Source organism: Osmerus mordax, chromosome 16 (genome assembly GCF_038355195.1).
Source record: "Osmerus mordax isolate fOsmMor3 chromosome 16, fOsmMor3.pri, whole genome shotgun sequence".
Taxonomy (NCBI): domain Eukaryota; kingdom Metazoa; phylum Chordata; class Actinopteri; order Osmeriformes; family Osmeridae; genus Osmerus; species Osmerus mordax.
Window position 1 is genome coordinate 8687590 of NC_090065.1, and position 17883 is coordinate 8705472.

The 17883-nt window shown below is 41.0% G+C and overlaps 1 protein-coding gene across 1 annotated transcript; it reads left to right on the forward strand.

The window, feature by feature from the left end:
* The first annotated feature begins 491 nt into the window (after positions 1-491).
* On the forward strand, positions 492-12740 carry LOC136959143 (myosin heavy chain, fast skeletal muscle-like). Its single transcript, XM_067253393.1, has 39 exons — positions 492-698; positions 863-1006; positions 1112-1268; positions 1556-1583; positions 1791-1905; positions 2250-2342; positions 2532-2595; positions 2696-2794; positions 2922-3025; positions 3170-3308; positions 3424-3542; positions 3698-3847; positions 4029-4199; positions 4522-4825; positions 4966-5030; positions 5193-5280; positions 5385-5502; positions 5584-5707; positions 5985-6121; positions 6379-6634; positions 6716-6958; positions 7047-7223; positions 7406-7551; positions 7672-7762; positions 7917-8306; positions 8514-8640; positions 8812-8930; positions 9135-9331; positions 9477-9660; positions 9794-9959; positions 10044-10168; positions 10268-10576; positions 10761-10964; positions 11054-11179; positions 11611-11781; positions 11928-12032; positions 12117-12212; positions 12359-12490; positions 12681-12740. Exons 1-39 carry the CDS (start codon positions 492-494, stop codon positions 12696-12698), a joined length of 5808 nt encoding a protein of 1935 aa, XP_067109494.1. The 3' UTR covers positions 12699-12740.
* Positions 12741-17883: the final 5143 nt, after the last annotated feature.

Genomic DNA, 17883 nt, shown 5'->3' on the forward strand with positions numbered 1-17883 from the left:
ACAAATGTGCATTTCATTAAAGACATCCAAAGGAAAAGCTTTATTCTGTTCACTATTGATACAACTGTATATGTAATTACGGTCATAATGTCTCTTTTTAGATAACATTATTGGCATGCGAGTACTAAAAACACACTTTTCTTCCAGTGTCAACTAAGAGTCTAATTCATCTGGAAGGGGAAGACCAGGTGAGACGTAGTTTGATGCTACATTCAGAACTTATGTATACTGTTCAAAATCAGTGTACAGTACTGATAAAAGGACTACTATATTAACTGTGGACAGTAAAATGACTGGAGATATATAATTGTCCAAACCAGTCTCCAATCTTCATTGCCAGCTAAGTGGCATCCTCAAGGCTTTTGGGATATGTTGTTTTGACCTGATTTAAGTGAATAAGCATTTGTAAAACTTGTGTCAGATCCAAATAAGAATACTATGGTTGATTTAAGGTGATGATAAATAAACTTGTCTTCCAGTAAACCGCCACCATGAGTACGGACGCGGAGATGGCCCAATATGGCAAGGCCGCCATTTACCTTCGTAAGCCTGAGAAGGAGAGGCTTGAGGCCCAGACGGCACCATTTGATGCCAAGAATGCCTGCTATGTGACTGATGTCAAGGAGTTGTACCTCAAGGGTCTGGTTATTAAGAGAGATGGCGGGAAGTGTGACGTGAAAATCCTTGACACTGAAGAGGTAAGACGATTTGATCAGTTTGGATGGCACAGAATTAAACAAGAGGTTTAGGGCAAAAGTCAATGCAGCTATAGTCTGTATGTCCACAACATGAGCTACATTAATTCTCATATTGCCACATTTCTGTCCTAACATAGCTTCAACTATGTGTCTGCCCATTTTAGACCAAAACCTTTAAAGAGGAGGATGTCTACAACATGAACCCCCCTAAGTATGACAAGATTGAGGATATGGCCATGATGACCTACCTCAATGAAGCTTCTGTCCTGTATAACCTCAAAGAGCGTTATGCCGCATGGATGATCTACGTAAGAAAACTGTCCCTTTTCACATAAGCCACCTCAAGGAAGCAAGTATCAGGAAATATACCGAGCTCAAATATCAATGTATTAATTTGCCTTCTGCTCACACAGACCTACTCTGGGCTCTTCTGTGCCACGGTGAACCCCTACAAGTGGCTCCCTGTGTATGACATGGAAGTGGTGAACGCCTACAGAGGGAAGAAGCGTATGGAGGCTCCACCCCACATCTTCTCCGTCTCTGACAACGCCTATCAGTTCATGTTGACAGGTATGGATGCTCACTGATGGATGGAGGATGGATGCATGGTTTAACTGAAGAATTCACTGGTGAACAGTGAGATACATTGATGGATGGGTGATGCATCATTGGATGGATTGATAAAGAGTTCAAGAATGATAGATTAAGGGATGCATGGATTAATTTAGGAATGGATGGATGCAAGTGAAGATATGCTGTTTAAATACAGTACATAGCACAATGTAATTTACAATATGATTTACAACGTAATTTACAATGGAGTAACTCATGACTTTTATTTTAATTGTTACTTGCAGATAGGGAGAACCAGTCCGTCCTGATTACGTGAGTAAAGATTTTTTCTTTAATATTTGTATGGTTTCTTATGTAAAAACATAATAACACACAATTTCTAATAAAAAGAGATGAACCTAAGATATTTGTCAATGTAGAACCTTTATGACTTGAGGTTATGTTTATTAGTTAAAACACTTGTCAGTACTTAGATTTGAAAGTTATGAAGACTAAAATAAACAATTTTACCATCTACAGTGGAGAATCCGGTGCTGGAAAGACTGTCAACACCAAGCGTGTCATCCAGTACTTTGCCACCATTGCTGTTTCAGGAGGTGAGAAGAAGAAGGAAGCAGTACCCGGCAAAATGCAGGTAAGTCGTGACACATGCTGTATGATAATCACAGCCCTAATACATTTTCTTTGTGGTTTATGTGTTATAAATATCAATATATTTTGCAATGGTTACTATATACTTTGCATGATGTATATCTTCAGAATGTTTGAAACTAATAAAAGAGGTATGGAGCTTTCTAAGACTACATGGTAACGTGTGAGTCAACCCTGAATAAACATATTAACTTGGACACCGTAGGCTATATATAAAAAATATACTGTATCTTTTCAATACTGGAATGAAAAACTTGAAAGACTTGTTGAAAGAGTTGAAGAGTTACAAGATACAAGATAAGTACCAACTGATTTGTCTCCCTTCAGGGTTCTCTTGAGGATCAGATCATTGCAGCTAACCCTCTACTGGAGTCCTATGGTAACGCCAAGACAGTGAGGAACGACAACTCCTCTCGCTTTGTAAGTTTGATAGTTGAAGACTGCTATTCTATGCTTATCACTTCACACGTTTACATGTACTATCATTTTATCGCTTACAATCATGCTGTGGTAACTGGATAATGTTGTAGGAGTGCATGATGTAGGAGAATACACTGTAGGCAGTTACTTTCATTCTTGACACCCTTGACAGCAAATGTTCTCCTTTAGGGTAAATTCATCAGGATTCACTTCCACACTACTGGCAAACTGGCTAGTGCTGACATTGAGACCTGTGAGTTGGCTTGAATTCCTCAAAAGTTCTCAACCAAATCAACTAATGATGTCAATTTACTTTAGTTAAAAATAACTTTATTCTTTTCTTTCTCTCACAGACCTGCTGGAGAAGTCCAGAGTGAGCTTCCAGCTGCCTGATGAGAGAGGCTACCACATCTTCTACCAGATGATGACCAACCACAAACCTGAACTTGTTGGTGGGTCACTGCAGGGATAAAAATACAACATTATGGTTTATTTGCTCCTTTGTCCTTTCATGAAAGATGCAATAACTAACACAAGCTGGCATCAGGTAATAATAATTTCAGTTTTGTGTCTCCACAGAAATGGCGCTCATCACTACCAACCCCTACGACTACCCCATGATCAGCCAGGGTCAGATCACTGTGGCCAGTATTGATGACACAGTTGAACTTGACGCCACAGATGTGAGTTACTGAAATTATATAAACGGAGTCATTTTAAATACTAATTGTAACATGATTGACTCTGGATCAGGACATGAAGAAACCTCATAGATTGTGTGTCTTAAATATGTTATTCTGACAAAATATTGTCCTTTCACCCTCTAGGAGGCTATTGACATCTTGGGCTTCACCAGTGAAGAAAAGATGAGCATCTACAAGCTGACTGGTGCTGTCATGCACCACGGAAACCTTCACTTCAAGCAGAAGCAGCGTGAGGAGCAGGCTGAGCCAGATGGCACCGATGGTGAGTCTCACTTCCTCCTTCTACACTTTTCTCAAACTGCTATTTCATATTTTGATGTATAAATACAGTACCTCATAGTTAGTATTTGATACTCATGCATTTTTTCACCCTCCAGTGGCTGACAAAATCGGTTACCTTCTGGGTCTGAACTCAGCTGACATGCTGAAAGCCCTGTGCTATCCCAGAGTGAAGGTCGGCAATGAGTATGTGACCAAGGGTCAGACAGTGCCTCAGGTAAGAATAGACTTGAGAGCAGTAATTTTACAATGAGACTGTTTCTGTTTACTTGTGATGTGTTTGTAAAAAGAAATACTTTGCATCAAATTAATACAAGTTAATAACATTCATGTAAGACAGTGAAAGTAACTTCTAGCATTGATGTTACACAGGTGAACAACTCAGTGATGGCTCTAGCCAAGTCCATCTATGAGAGGATGTTCTTGTGGATGGTCATCCGCATCAACCAGATGTTGGACACCAAGCAGCAAAGAAACTTCTTTATTGGTGTGCTCGACATTGCTGGATTTGAGATCTTTGATGTGAGTTTGGACATACTGTTGTAGTACTGTATATTCACTATGAGGTTTAGTTACTTTGGTGAGTAAGAGACCAAGAGACTCTGCTCTACTCGAATTGAAGGAAATCATTCAAGGAACAGATAATAGGCAAAAACACTGGGGGATCGTAAAAATAAAAACATCTCAATGTGCCAATTCCCAGTACAACAGCATGGAGCAGCTGTGCATCAACTTCACCAATGAGAAACTGCAACAGTTCTTCAACCACACCATGTTTGTCCTGGAGCAAGAGGAGTACAAGAAGGAGGGCATCATCTGGGAGTTCATTGACTTTGGCATGGACTTGGCTGCCTGCATTGAGCTCATTGAGAAGGTGAGCTGTGTGTATAAATTACCCATCGGGTCTTGAAAGTACATTGTAAGCATATGAAGTAAATGTGAAGAACAATAAATACTGTACATTTGTTAAATTCATAATAAAATAGCTCACCATATCTCTAATACAAATGTGCCCTATACGTCTAATCTACACAGTACTTTTTTTTCTGTACAAATAACCAAAATGTTAGGTTCTTGCAACTACACAAGTTATATCTTTGAAGAGTTTTGTTATTACAGTAATTGTTTTTTTTTAAATAGAAATGTGGATTACTTTGTGGAAACAGATACTTATCTGATGTGTGTTTTCTCCCCAGCCAATGGGCATTTTCTCCATCCTGGAAGAGGAGTGCATGTTCCCCAAGGCTTCAGACACTTCCTTCAAGAACAAGCTGTATGACCAGCATCTTGGTAAGACCAAGGCATTTGAGAAGCCTAAACCAGCAAAGGGCAAGGCCGAAGCCCACTTCTCCCTGGTCCACTATGCTGGTACAGTGGACTACAATATCACTGGCTGGCTGGAAAAGAACAAGGATCCCCTGAACGACTCTGTGCTTCAGCTGTATGGAAAGTCCTCAACCAAACTGTTGGCCGCGCTCTATGTTGCTGCTCCACCTGAGGGTTAGTATAGTTGAACTAGGATTCAAAATATCATCATACATTCAATCTTAACGCATATTTACATGCTTTGTCATGGATAAACACGTTTGTTAAAGACTTTTCTTCAACAATATGTATTGTGCTGCTTCAATTCTTGACAGATACCTCAAAGAAAGGAGGCAAGAAGAAGGGAGGTTCCATGCAGACTGTGTCCTCCCAGTTCAGAGTGAGTGAGCTTTTTATCTAATTTATGATAGACTGAATAATGTAGCATCACTCACTTATACTCACTTAAATACTGGTTAGTTGTAGTGTCTAGTCAGGAACATTTTTTTAATTTAATTACAAACTACATCTGAGCAATGTTTTATTTGGAACAACCTTACAGGAGAACTTGGGAAAGCTGATGACCAACTTGAGGAGCACCCACCCTCATTTTGTGCGCTGTCTGATTCCCAATGAGTCAAAGACTCCAGGTAAAACATCATGTTATTTCACTATTACTCTTCTAAAATGATTCAGTATCAAGTATATCACTTGTCTTTAAAGACATTCACCGTAAACGTTTTGATTCATCCAGGTTTGATGGAGAACTTCCTGGTTATCCACCAGCTGAGGTGTAATGGTGTGCTGGAGGGTATTAGGATCTGCAGAAAGGGCTTCCCCAGCAGAATCATCTATGCTGACTTTAAGCAGAGGTACTAATAAACACATACATTTGCAATGTTGTTTCTGTAAATAAGCAGACATGTTGAGAAATACATTTTCTATCTTTACAGATACAAGGTATTGAATGCCAGTGTCATCCCCGAAGGCCAGTTCATGGATAACAAGAAGGCTTCGGAGAAGCTGCTTGGGTCAATTGATGTGAACCATGAGGAGTACAAGTTTGGACACACCAAGGTAAATTTTGATGATGGGATACTGGAAACTCATGTTTGTGACTTACAGAGGTTATTCAATATCTCATTTAACTGGTAGACATTCAAAATGGAATCGAGAGCAATCCAACAATCTTACTGTAATAATACTTGTGAGCAATACACAGCAAGTCATTTCATTGGCAGTTATTTGATCCGAACATCATACATAACCTTTGTTATCTACTTAGATAGCAATATGTTAACACCAGAAGTGTTTATGTTGTTTATTTAAGTTTTGTATCATACCCCTGTTTCAGGTGTTCTTCAAAGCTGGTCTGCTTGGTGTCCTTGAGGAGATGAGAGATGAGAAGCTTGCTACTCTGGTAACCATGACACAAGCTCTTGCCCGTGGATACCTGATGAGAACTGAGTTTACCAAGATGATGGCGAGGAGGTGAGATGGAGATGATAGAAGGAAATATATGGATTCAAGTATTTGCATTCAAATCTTGTTTTTAGGGACTGATACATTTCGTTCTACTATGAAGCTATTGTTAGAATGATGATATAAACTTGTAATTTTGGACGGATGTCTAATTTAGGCTTGATGGAATGATAGACTTTACATGTAGGAATGGGTTAGGGTAATGACTTTACATTACATAATTTGTATTGCGCTAAACAATTACTGTGTCTATCTCTTATTATCAGAGAGTCTGTCTACACCATCCAGTACAATGTCCGCTCATTCATGAACGTGAAACACTGGCCATGGATGAAGGTCTACTACAAGATCAAGCCTCTCCTGCAAAGTGCTGAGACAGAGAAGGAGCTGGCCAACATGAAAGAGGACTATGGGAAGTGCAAAGCTGCTCTTGAAAAGTCTGAGGCTCGCAAAAAAGAGCTGGAAGAAAAGATGGTGTCCCTCCTTCAGGAGAAGAACGACCTGTCCCTTCAAGTAGCATCTGTAAGTGAAATACACATGCACACACCACACATCTATAATGTCATATACACATTGGCTTACCAACAAACTTTCTTCTCTCAGGAATCAGAAAATCTCAATGACGCTGAGGAGAGATGTGAGGGTCTGATCAAGAGCAAGATCCAGCTGGAGGCCAAACTCAAAGAGACAACAGAAAGGCTGGAGGATGAAGAGGAGATGAATGCTGAGCTGACAGCCAAGAAGAGGAAGCTGGAGGATGAGTGCTCTGAACTGAAGAAGGACATTGATGATCTGGAGCTTACCCTGGCCAAAGTGGAGAAGGAGAAGCATGCCACAGAGAACAAGGTATCAACATCTCACCAATATCTAAGCAGTAGATTGTTCAAAAACACCAAACAATAGTTTAGACTTGAACTAACTTTGTCTTGTCCAGGTGAAAAACCTGACTGAAGAGATGGCATCTCAAGATGAGAGTGTTGCCAAGCTGACCAAGGAGAAGAAAGCCCTGCAAGAGGCCCACCAGCAGACACTGGATGACCTGCAGGCAGAGGAGGACAAAGTCAACACTCTGACCAAGGCCAAGACCAAGCTGGAACAGCAAGTTGATGATGTGGGTCAAGTCATAGTTTTTATAGTTTTTATATTTACTGTGACCTCATATAAAGTCTTTTAAACATTTTTAAATGAGAGATTCAGATGAACAACGTGTAATTGTTTAAATTGCTTGTTGTCTTTTTACTTTTAATATGTTTTATCAAGTATTAACTATTAATGAACTTTGTTTACCTCCAGCTTGAAGGTTCTCTGGAGCAAGAGAAGAAGCTCCGTATGGACCTTGAGAGAGGCAAGAGAAAGCTGGAGGGAGACCTGAAACTGGCCCAGGAGTCCATCATGGACCTGGAGAACGACAAGCAGCAGTCCGATGAAAAAATCAAGAAGTAAGTATACTGATCAGAAACATGAAAAAGAATAAATTGCCACATTGATTCAAACACACTACTTTGTAATCTCCCATCAAGATGACACAAAAAAAACTTGAATTCCTTTGTGCTCCCTAGGAAGGACTTTGAGACCAGCCAGCTCCTGAGCAAGATTGAGGATGAGCAGTCTCTGGGTGCCCAGCTGCAGAAGAAGATCAAGGAGCTCCAGGTATGGTGTAGTTAATAAACCCCAGACAAGCAATATTTCCTGGTTTTTGGCTGGATGGTATTGTACTGGCTTGTGTTTAAAATCCACCTTGTCTATTAAGTCCAGGCCAGAATTTTGAAACTTTGATGATGCATGTTGTTTTTATCTACTGTAGGCTCGTATTGAGGAGCTGGAGGAGGAGATTGAGGCTGAGCGTGCTGCCAGGGCCAAGGTGGAGAAGCAGAGGGCCGATCTGTCCAGGGAACTCGAAGAGATCAGTGAAAGGCTGGAGGAGGCTGGAGGCGCCACAGCTGCTCAGATTGAGATGAACAAGAAGCGAGAGGCTGAGTTCCAGAAGCTGAGACGTGACCTGGAGGAGTCCACCCTGCAGCATGAGTCCACAGCCTCAGCCCTGAGGAAGAAGCAGGCTGACAGTGTGGCAGAGCTGGGAGAGCAGATCGACAACCTGCAGCGCGTCAAACAGAAGCTGGAGAAAGAGAAAAGTGAATTCAAGATGGAGATTGATGACCTGTCCTCCAACATGGAGGCAGTTTCTAAGGCTAAGGTCAGTGATACAAATAAACCAAAACAGAAAGATAGAATTAATGTAAAACTTTAATGATTCCAAATTCCCTCTTAAAGGCACGTTTTGTAATTTTTTCATAATTTACTACATCTTAACAATTTAAGGATTCAAGATCTTCAATTGGACACATTGGTTTACACAAACCTACAGTATGTATGTGATTGAAACATGGTGTTTGTTCCACAGGGCAATCTGGAGAAGATGTGCCGTACCCTTGAGGACCAGCTCAGTGAGATCAAGACCAAGAATGATGAGAACGTGCGCCAGGTCAATGACATTGGTGCACAGAGAGCCAGACTCCTCACTGAGAATGGTAAATTCAGTGAATCAAGAACAATTCCTTCATCAAAAGTTATGAAAAGACATATTTCAAGTTTAGTTCATTAAATGGTCAGGTAGATAATCATACCGGTACAAACTAATCATATTAAAAAGAACACCAGCAAGGGTTTGACCTGACAAGAATCTACTAAATTCCCTACAGGTGAGTTTGGTCGCCAGCTGGAGGAGAAGGAAGCCCTGGTGTCCCAGTTGACCAGAGGCAAGCAGGCCTACACCCAGCAGATTGAGGAGCTCAAGAGGCATGTTGAGGAGGAGGTCAAGGTAATCCTCAAACCTGAAGAATTGCATTTAACAGGCCCACTGAGCTAAACAGTACCTGCAAGGCACTACCTGTTTGGATTTTTTTCTATTTCTTGGTATATTATTAGTTTGGAAACAAATCTAAATGCATTAACTTGTATAGTTCTCATCTCATCTCAAGTCAACACAGCTGTTGACTTGAGATCCTTTTTATTTCCCTTTAAGGCTAAGAACGCCCTGGCCCATGGTGTCCAGTCTGCTCGCCACGACTGTGACCTGCTGAGGGAGCAGTTTGAGGAGGAGCAGGAGGCCAAGGCAGAGCTGCAGCGCGGCATGTCCAAGGCTAACTCTGAGGTGGCTCAGTGGAGAACCAAGTATGAAACTGATGCCATCCAGAGGACAGAGGAGCTGGAGGAAGCCAAGTAAGAACCCTCCCTTCATGGAAGTCTCTCCTCAAATACTGTCAGTATTTGGTATATAGTATATACTGCAAGTCAGTATTGTCAAATACTGCAAGCCTGCCAAAAGGACAGGACATCTTTACAATACTGCTCTTGTACCTAACAGAAAGAAGCTGGCTCAGCGTCTCCAGGAAGCTGAGGAGACCATCGAGGCCACCAACTCCAAATGTGCCTCTCTGGAGAAGACCAAGCAGAGGCTGCAGGGAGAGGTGGAGGACCTCATGATTGATGTTGAGAGAGCCAATGGCCTGGCTGCCAACTTGGATAAGAAGCAGAGGAACTTTGACAAGGTGAAAATTGGAAAAATACCTGAATCTGCAACAGGTTGCTCAAAACTGTCCTATGACACCCTGTTTCTTAGCCGTTGCATAGTCATTTGTAATTCAACTGTTAAAGGCTACTTTTGTGTGTGCTTCCACCTAGGTTCTTGCAGAGTGGAAGCAGAAGTTTGAAGAGGGCCAGGCTGAGCTGGAGGGAGCTCAGAAGGAGGCTCGTTCTCTCAGCACAGAGCTCTTCAAGATGAAGAACTCCTATGAGGAGGCTCTTGACCAGCTGGAGACTCTGAAGAGAGAAAATAAGAACTTACAACGTGAGATAAATGTTGTGTGTGGTGCCTCAAGTACATCTGATTATACATTTTTGAATCAAACAATGTTTCTTTTTCCAATCACAGAGGAGATCTCTGACCTGACCGAGCAGATCGGAGAGACTGGCAAGAGCATCCATGAGCTGGAGAAGGCCAAGAAGACAGTGGAGACAGAGAAGTCTGAGATCCAGACCGCTCTGGAGGAGGCTGAGGTACAAACTCTCCACAATTTCCAGAATGAAGTGGAAAGAATAAACACTTTTAGGATCAACTTAACTAAGAATGACATTGCAAATTGTTTCTTTATTCAGGGAACCCTGGAGCATGAGGAATCCAAGATTCTGCGTGTGCAGCTGGAGCTGAACCAGATCAAGGGTGAGGTGGACAGAAAGCTGGCAGAGAAGGATGAGGAGATGGAGCAGATCAAGAGGAACAGCCAGAGGGTGGTAGACTCCATGCAGAGCACCCTGGACTCTGAGGTCCGCAGCAGGAATGATGCTCTGAGAGTCAAGAAGAAGATGGAGGGAGACCTGAATGAGATGGAGATCCAGCTGAGCCATGCTAACCGCCAGGCTGCTGAGTCCCAGAAGCAGCTGAGGAACGTTCAGGCGCAGCTCAAGGTACTGTGATTGTTGGCAACAGTTCACCTAAAATTACTCAAATCTCTGTTCCAGTGTAAAATTACTAAAATCTATTTTTCAGTTCAATAACATTTGATATATTCACTTACTTACATAACTGAAATAAACACCAATGCTAAGCTCCTAAACTGCATTTATTCTAACCAGTTTTTTTGTTCTCTAGGATGCCCAGTTGCACCTGGATGATGCCGTCCGTGCCGCAGAAGACATGAAGGAACAGGCTGCCATGGTGGAACGTAGAAATGGTCTGATGTTGGCTGAGATTGAGGAGCTGAGAGTGGGTCTGGAGCAGACAGAGAGAGGCCGCAAAGTGGCTGAGCAGGAGCTGGTGGACGCCAGCGAGAGAGTGGGACTGCTGCATTCCCAGGTGTGGACAACATCCACAAACACACACAAATAGGTAACATTCCTAACAAAAGTTTTGTTTTTTGTTAAATCCATGTGTACTCCTTTTAGAACACAAGCCTGTTGAACACCAAGAAGAAGCTTGAGGCTGACCTGGTTCAAGTGCAGGGAGAGGTGGATGACATTGTCCAGGAGTCCAGGAACGCTGAGGAGAAGGCCAAGAAGGCCATCACTGATGTGAGTCTGGATAACTAAGTATCACAGAACAGTCACTATTCAGTCTGCTACTTTACTTACACCATCATCAAGGCCATGTCAAAGCAATATGGAACCACCATATCATCATACAGTAGCCTATGCCTTTGATAACATACCTTCCACCTTGTGGCCATGTTCTACTGACTGCTTCACAACTTATGTGTTCACAATTCTAGTGTCGACCCCCACTGATCCATCTAAGTAGAATGCAGAAACTAGTTGCATCGTTCTGATTTATACTCAGTTCAGTTCTCACAAGGATTTGTAACTGTTTGTTGGGTCATTCCACTAGTATATTGTCTAGATAATATAATGCTGTACTGTGAAAAAATGTGGGTCATGTAACCTGGTACAATATACTGTGTGAGTACAGTTCTTTAGTTCAACCAAGCGGTATTGTTTTGTTGCAGGCGGCCATGATGGCAGAAGAGCTGAAGAAGGAGCAGGACACTAGCTCTCACCTTGAGAGGATGAAGAAGAATCTTGAAGTGACAGTCAAGGACCTGCAGCACCGTCTGGATGAGGCAGAGAACCTAGCCATGAAGGGTGGCAAGAAGCAGCTCCAGAAACTGGAGTCCAGGGTGAGTTTGAAAACATTTGAATATTCCCTGTGTAACCTTGATGGAGGTAACATTTTTCTGGTGTATTTAGTCCTGAGTATGCTGTTAATAAGGACCTTTTAGCATGGTAGTGATGGATTCACCATGAGCTCCTTTTCTCCACCCAGGTGCGTGAGCTGGAGACTGAGGTTGAGGCTGAACAGAGGAGAGGTGTAGATGCAGTCAAGGGAGTCCGCAAGTATGAGCGCAGAGTCAAGGAGCTGACATACCAGGTAACAACATACTCATTACAGTCTTTATAAAATCATCAGCATTTGTGTGAACATGAACAAGTAATACACTTTTTTTTATTTCAGACTGAGGAGGATAAGAAGAATGTAGCCAGACTTCAGGACCTGGTGGATAAGCTGCAGCTTAAAGTGAAGGCTTACAAGAGACAGGCTGAGGAGGCGGTAAGTCTAATCATTTATTTGACCCTTGCTTATGCAAAAATACATTTCATTTTCCCTAATATCTGTACCAAGTATGTATTTCTTGTCTAAACAATTCCAGCAGAAGGTAGTTTTGATCAAATCTTTTTTATATGAATTCCTTTCAGGAGGAGCAGGCCAACTCCCACATGTCCAAGTTCAGGAAGGTTCAGCATGAGCTGGAGGAGGCTGAGGAGCGTGCTGACATCGCTGAGTCTCAGGTCAACAAGCTCAGAACCAAGAGTCGTGATTCTGGAAAGGTAAAGACCTGCTGATGTCACACCAAGGGTTCATAAATATACCTCATGGGACCTCATAAACACCACTTTAAGTCACAGTTACTAAAAGTACATATTTTTGGGGGTCGTTTTGTCAAAACGTGTCACCACATGCACATTCTGTTTGAAAGTAAGATGATTGACTAACTCCTAATTTTTCTCTTTTTCTCAGGCTAAAGAAGCGGAATAGACCTGACAAGATCTGATTTCATAAAATATGAATTACTTGCTGACATTTAAAGTATTTAAAAAATAAAGTATTTGTGCACACAATGCCACGTGACTTTCTACAGTATTTCTTACTTACTTATTTCTTCCTTACATTTACATTTATTCATTTAGCAGACGCTTTTATCCAAAGCGACTTCCAAGAGAGAGCTTTACGAAGTGCATAGGTCACTGATAACAACAAGATTGCCCCAAAAACATTGCGGTAGCAAAAACATGAAGCACATATTGTGAACAACCAAAATAAGTGCCAATGGGAAGAACGACAAGAGCATGTAGTTAAACAAGTTACAATTAAACAACATGAATCACTATAAGTGCAAGTGTACCTGTAGAAAAGCAAGCAACAGTAAAAATATTTCCACAATTTCAATCAGTTACCACTAACCAACAAGAGCAGCAAGGCTCTAAGCAAGAGTCATTGCGATCCTTGAGGAAACTAACATGGGGTCCAGCAAACCATTCCTAAGTACCGTTGTACTCCTGGAACAAGTGCGTCTTGAGCCTTTTCTTGAAGGTGGGGAGACAGTCAGTGTCTCTGATGGATGTGGGGAGTTAGTTCCACCACTGGGGGGCCAGACAGGAGAAGAGCTTGTGTTGGGACCGGGCGCTCTTGAGCGGTGGGACCACCAGGCGGTTGTCTGAAGAAGACCTTAGAAAAAAAACTAAATAGCATAGGACCAGCACAGACACTGCAAATTAAAAAAGGTGAAACACAATGTTGAGAGTCACTCGCAGGAATAATAAGGACACTGCAATGTAGAGTTAAATAGTTTACTTTTTTTTTTACTTTTACATTTTTTAGGTCAGTTCTGATCTTTTGGGATACATACAGTGAAGAGAGAAAGGAAATGTAAGGAAGAGAAAGAAAGAGGGCACAACATGCAGGTATTGGACCAGGATGGGTTTGACACTACCTCCTGGGGTAAGGGTTAGGGTTAGCCTACATGGTATGTCCGTAAGTCAGGTGGCTGAGCGGTGAGGTAGTCGGACTAGTAATCCGAAGGTTGCCAGTTCGATTCCCGGTCATGCCAACTGACGTTGTGTCCTTGGCACTTCACCCTACTTGCCTCGGGGGAATGTCCCTGTACTTACTGTAAGTCGCTCTGGACAAGAGCGTCTGCTAAATGTAATGTAATGTAAATGTAAAATTTCACCGGTAGGCCACCAGGGACCCACTTGTGACACAACATATAGATAATATCGATTTTCCCATTACTTTAATTTGTCTTTCTAAGCACATTTTTATAGTCCAGACATTTTAAGAATATCTTGAAATATTTTACATTTTATTCAGCTAGCTACCTAAGTGATGTACAAATCCAGAGAAAGTCCAGCAGAAGATCAAGCATCAGAAGTGTTTAGTATGTACAGTTTTTTGGTGGTCAGAATCAAGGAACGGTTTGTTTTTACTAACAACATCGCAAAATCTCCTCTAACAGATACAGTGGGGAAAAAAACAACTAGATTGCAAACATAACATCCCAATTATTTTGAATTCAGGGCAAAATTAACATCTAGAATAGAGTAGTACAAAGTGCTCTATAGTAAGTACATGTCACAAGTATAATATCAAACACCCGGGGCAGTCTATTGCCAGATGGTCAAACAACAGAGAGGTTCTTGAATGGACGGGGATGTCATTCCACCTCTGTGTTGCAAAGCGAAGAGTCTGTGATCTCAGCAGGGGAGTTGTTTATGAGTACTGTTGGAGCTTGGATACTAGGTGGGCGGCTGCATTCTGAACTATCTGCAGAGGATGTTGGACAGTGAGGAGGGAATTACAGTTATCAAGATGGGAGAGTACTGTGGCCTGAATGAGCAGCTGGATGGAGAATAGAAATGGACGCATCCTCTTTATGTTGCGTGAAAAATACCAGCAGGTCTGCATCATGCAAGAAAAACCACGATTAAGCCGACCCCGTTGATATGTCTGGCATTGGAGCTAGGCAAGAGGGTGTCATGAAGGTGGTTGTTTCTTTCCTGGAAAGAAAAGGGAATAGCAGATTGAGATTTCCAGAGTTTGGGAAAGGAGTGGCAGTAGGGACACCATCCAGAAGGTGTTGACGTTGAACAGGTCCAGGGTCGATTTCTTCAGAAAACGGGTGACACGAGCCATCATAAATTCTAAGGGAAGACCACAGGTTAAGGAAGCATCTTACTGAATGAAGAGTGGTGGGGGTTAGTGGGCACTGGTGAGTCGTTCCACTGATTCCTCTAGCATCTCAAAGGAGAGGAGCTGGTTGCTGACATCCCTTTTGTTGACAGTAGGGAAGAAAGAGTCTTGGATGCGGGTCACCTTCTTGTTGAAGTGGGTCCTCAAATCATAATCTGTGGTGGATGAAGGGGAGGGGGAAGGAGGGAGGGGAATGTGGAGAAAAGGTTGCATGGGTTCCAGATTCAGTTGTCCAACCTTAGAGTTCTAGAACGAGAGAATGATGCTCTCGAGCAATAACAGACCCACTACTTTCCTGAAAAGATGTCCTTCATTAGTACAGTAACTGGGTCAGTTCCCAAGTCCTATCTGCAGTGTATGCAATTCATAATCAATATTTCTAACAATACAAAAGTCATAATAATAATAATAATAATATTAACACAAATTAAGTTGGAAAGCTTGTAAATGCTCTAGTGATCTTTCATACCTTAAGTTTCATACCTCGCTCCACCATGAACACCACCAAGGACATTCCCACTGTCGCCTACAGGCAGTTTCCTTCACACTTTCTTCCACCCTTCCTTTTCCGCTCCTCCAAGGAAAATATAGCACTTTGCTCCATGTCTAGAAGAGGCGCGCCACTTGACTCCTATCCAATACAGTTATATAAATGATGTGGAGGCGGCGAAATTGGAGAACACACAACAAACTTAATCAACCTCCTAACCCAGCTTGCTATGAAGGATCCACCTGACAGACTGTGTGTGTGTGTGTGTGTGTGTGAAGTAGAACAAGCATGTAAAAACATACATTAATTCACAAAAATTTACATTGATGCTGTTACTTGGCAACCCTGTTTCACGTCCTGACGAAGATTATTCATCCCAGTTCCCCAAAAAGTCATATTCTACCAATGATTAACATCATTAGTATCTCCATACATGTCATCTCCATACATATCGTTGACTTCGTTCCATGTTTGTCATTGATACTGTCATAAAATGAATGAACCAATGCCTTATAAGTCCATTCAATGTAAACCTAGGGTGGTGTTATTTATTAGAGCACTGCAAAAGAATATGACACCACATCCCAAATTAGATTTAATCTCAAAGGGCATTTTCTTTTTAGTTTGAATCAAGTTACCAAGTCCAAGAGTAAATCTTAATTCATGATGAAGACCAGCAGTCGGTAAAAAACTGATTGCAGCAACTACTGCATAAGCTCACAACAGTTACAGTATATGTTGATTACATATTGTGTGAATTTACTGGATTTATTTTAACAGTATAGGTTTATGGTTTAAATATATTATTGGAAAGATGTCAAGTGGCAGTCATTGAAATAGAGTAGAATTTAATGAGGACATCTTTAACATATTACTTCTAAGTAACTGCTGATGTTAGAGCCAAGATACCGTAGATGTTCAAGTTCAAGTCCAATAACTCTAACACTTAAGTTGTACATCAAGTCACATACATAATTTGTTGGGATGACAAATATATCTTGCATTTCAAACTTGTCTCATGAATACATATGATAGAGTATACATGAAACTATCTGCAGAGAACAAATTTTTGTTAGAAAGTTGACTTGAATCTTTCATGACCATTATGGAAAATAACATTTCTTCTTGAAATGTTATTAATGTGAAGTGTTTGAAACACATTGCTATGGCAAAGGGACTGTCAGCTTAAAATTATGTGGTTATTGAGTCTGGCTATCTCTGGATATAACTTTTATATGTAGTCATTTAGTTTAAGAAGCTAAAAGTATTTAGCAAGAATAACAGTTTTTACAATAAAGTGTTGAAAAGTGATGCAAACATATTTGAAGTTTGCCCTTTGATTGAAGGTTGTTTTATGTCTGGGAGCTATATATATCTGCACCTTCAGATAAAGCTTAAACAACGTTCACTTCTGCCACATCAAATGTTGGCTCCATAAATGGTTAGTGTCTGACATTGAGTGTTTTTTATGAATGTATTCATAATTTTGACATGTTGATCTTATGAAAGGTTTATAAATCTTTCCTCTCAAATTCATGCCAAATAATATGAATATAGACTAAATAGAAAATGATAATACAACAAAAAGCATCTAAACCATGTCTATGCCGCAATAACACATGGAAATGAATAATGACTTGACCTAGAATATTTGTTCATTTCATTTTGTATTATAAAAATACAGCATAAAGCCATCTCTCAGTCTATCAGTCCTCAAAAAACTGTTACAGCAATCTACCCTCTAAATCATATCTTAAAGTACTTAACAAACAAATGCATGGCAGGAAATGTTCTTCATCACAGAAAATAGACAAATGGAAAGGCAAGGAGAGGGAGGGGGAGAGTGGAGGAGGGAAGAACAGATGGGGTCCAGTCAAATTCTAGATTCTGGCCTCCAACAAACTTCCTTGAGGAGAGTGATCCATAAATAGCTTCTGATAGCTTAGCACTTTCCACCAGATATAAGGAGTCCCACAGGACAGCATCCATGGACAGCTTCAACCTCTGTGGTAAGGTACTTTAATTATTTTCACTTTTCATTCACATAATGTCTTTTATGATACCAAACTCATTGCTAAATTATGTAGTTAAACTCCAAGTAAATTGAGTGTTGGCTTTAAAAAGCCATGGTATTTTTATGTTACATATTGTAATTACAAATTGCCATTTTATTAAAAACATGATTTATTCTGTTCACTATTGATACAACTGTATATGTAACTAATCTTTTTAGACTACATTATTGGCATCAGTGTCAACTAAGAGTCTAATTCATCTGGAAGGGGAAGACCAGGTGAGACATAGTTTGATGCTACATTCAGAACTGATGTATACTGTTCAAAATCAGTGTACAGTACTGATCATAGGACTACTACGTTAACTGTGGACAGTAAAGTGACAGGAGAAATATAATTGTCCAAATTGTCAATGGTTGATTTAAGGTTATGATTAAAAAAACTTGTCTTCCAGTAAACCGCCACC

What these genes read in the sequence shown, in the direction of transcription:
- LOC136959143 (XM_067253393.1), top strand. Translation starts at nt 492, where the DNA reads ATGAGTACGGACGCGGAGATGGCCCAATATGGCAAGGCCGCCATTTAC. An exon ending in TTGAACTTGACGCCACAGAT is followed by an intron (nt 3,026 to 3,169) that starts GTGAGTTACTGA and finishes TTCACCCTCTAG; the next exon opens with GAGGCTATTGACATCTTGGG. An exon ending in ACCAAGATGATGGCGAGGAG is followed by an intron (nt 6,122 to 6,378) that starts GTGAGATGGAGA and finishes TCTTATTATCAG; the next exon opens with AGAGTCTGTCTACACCATCC.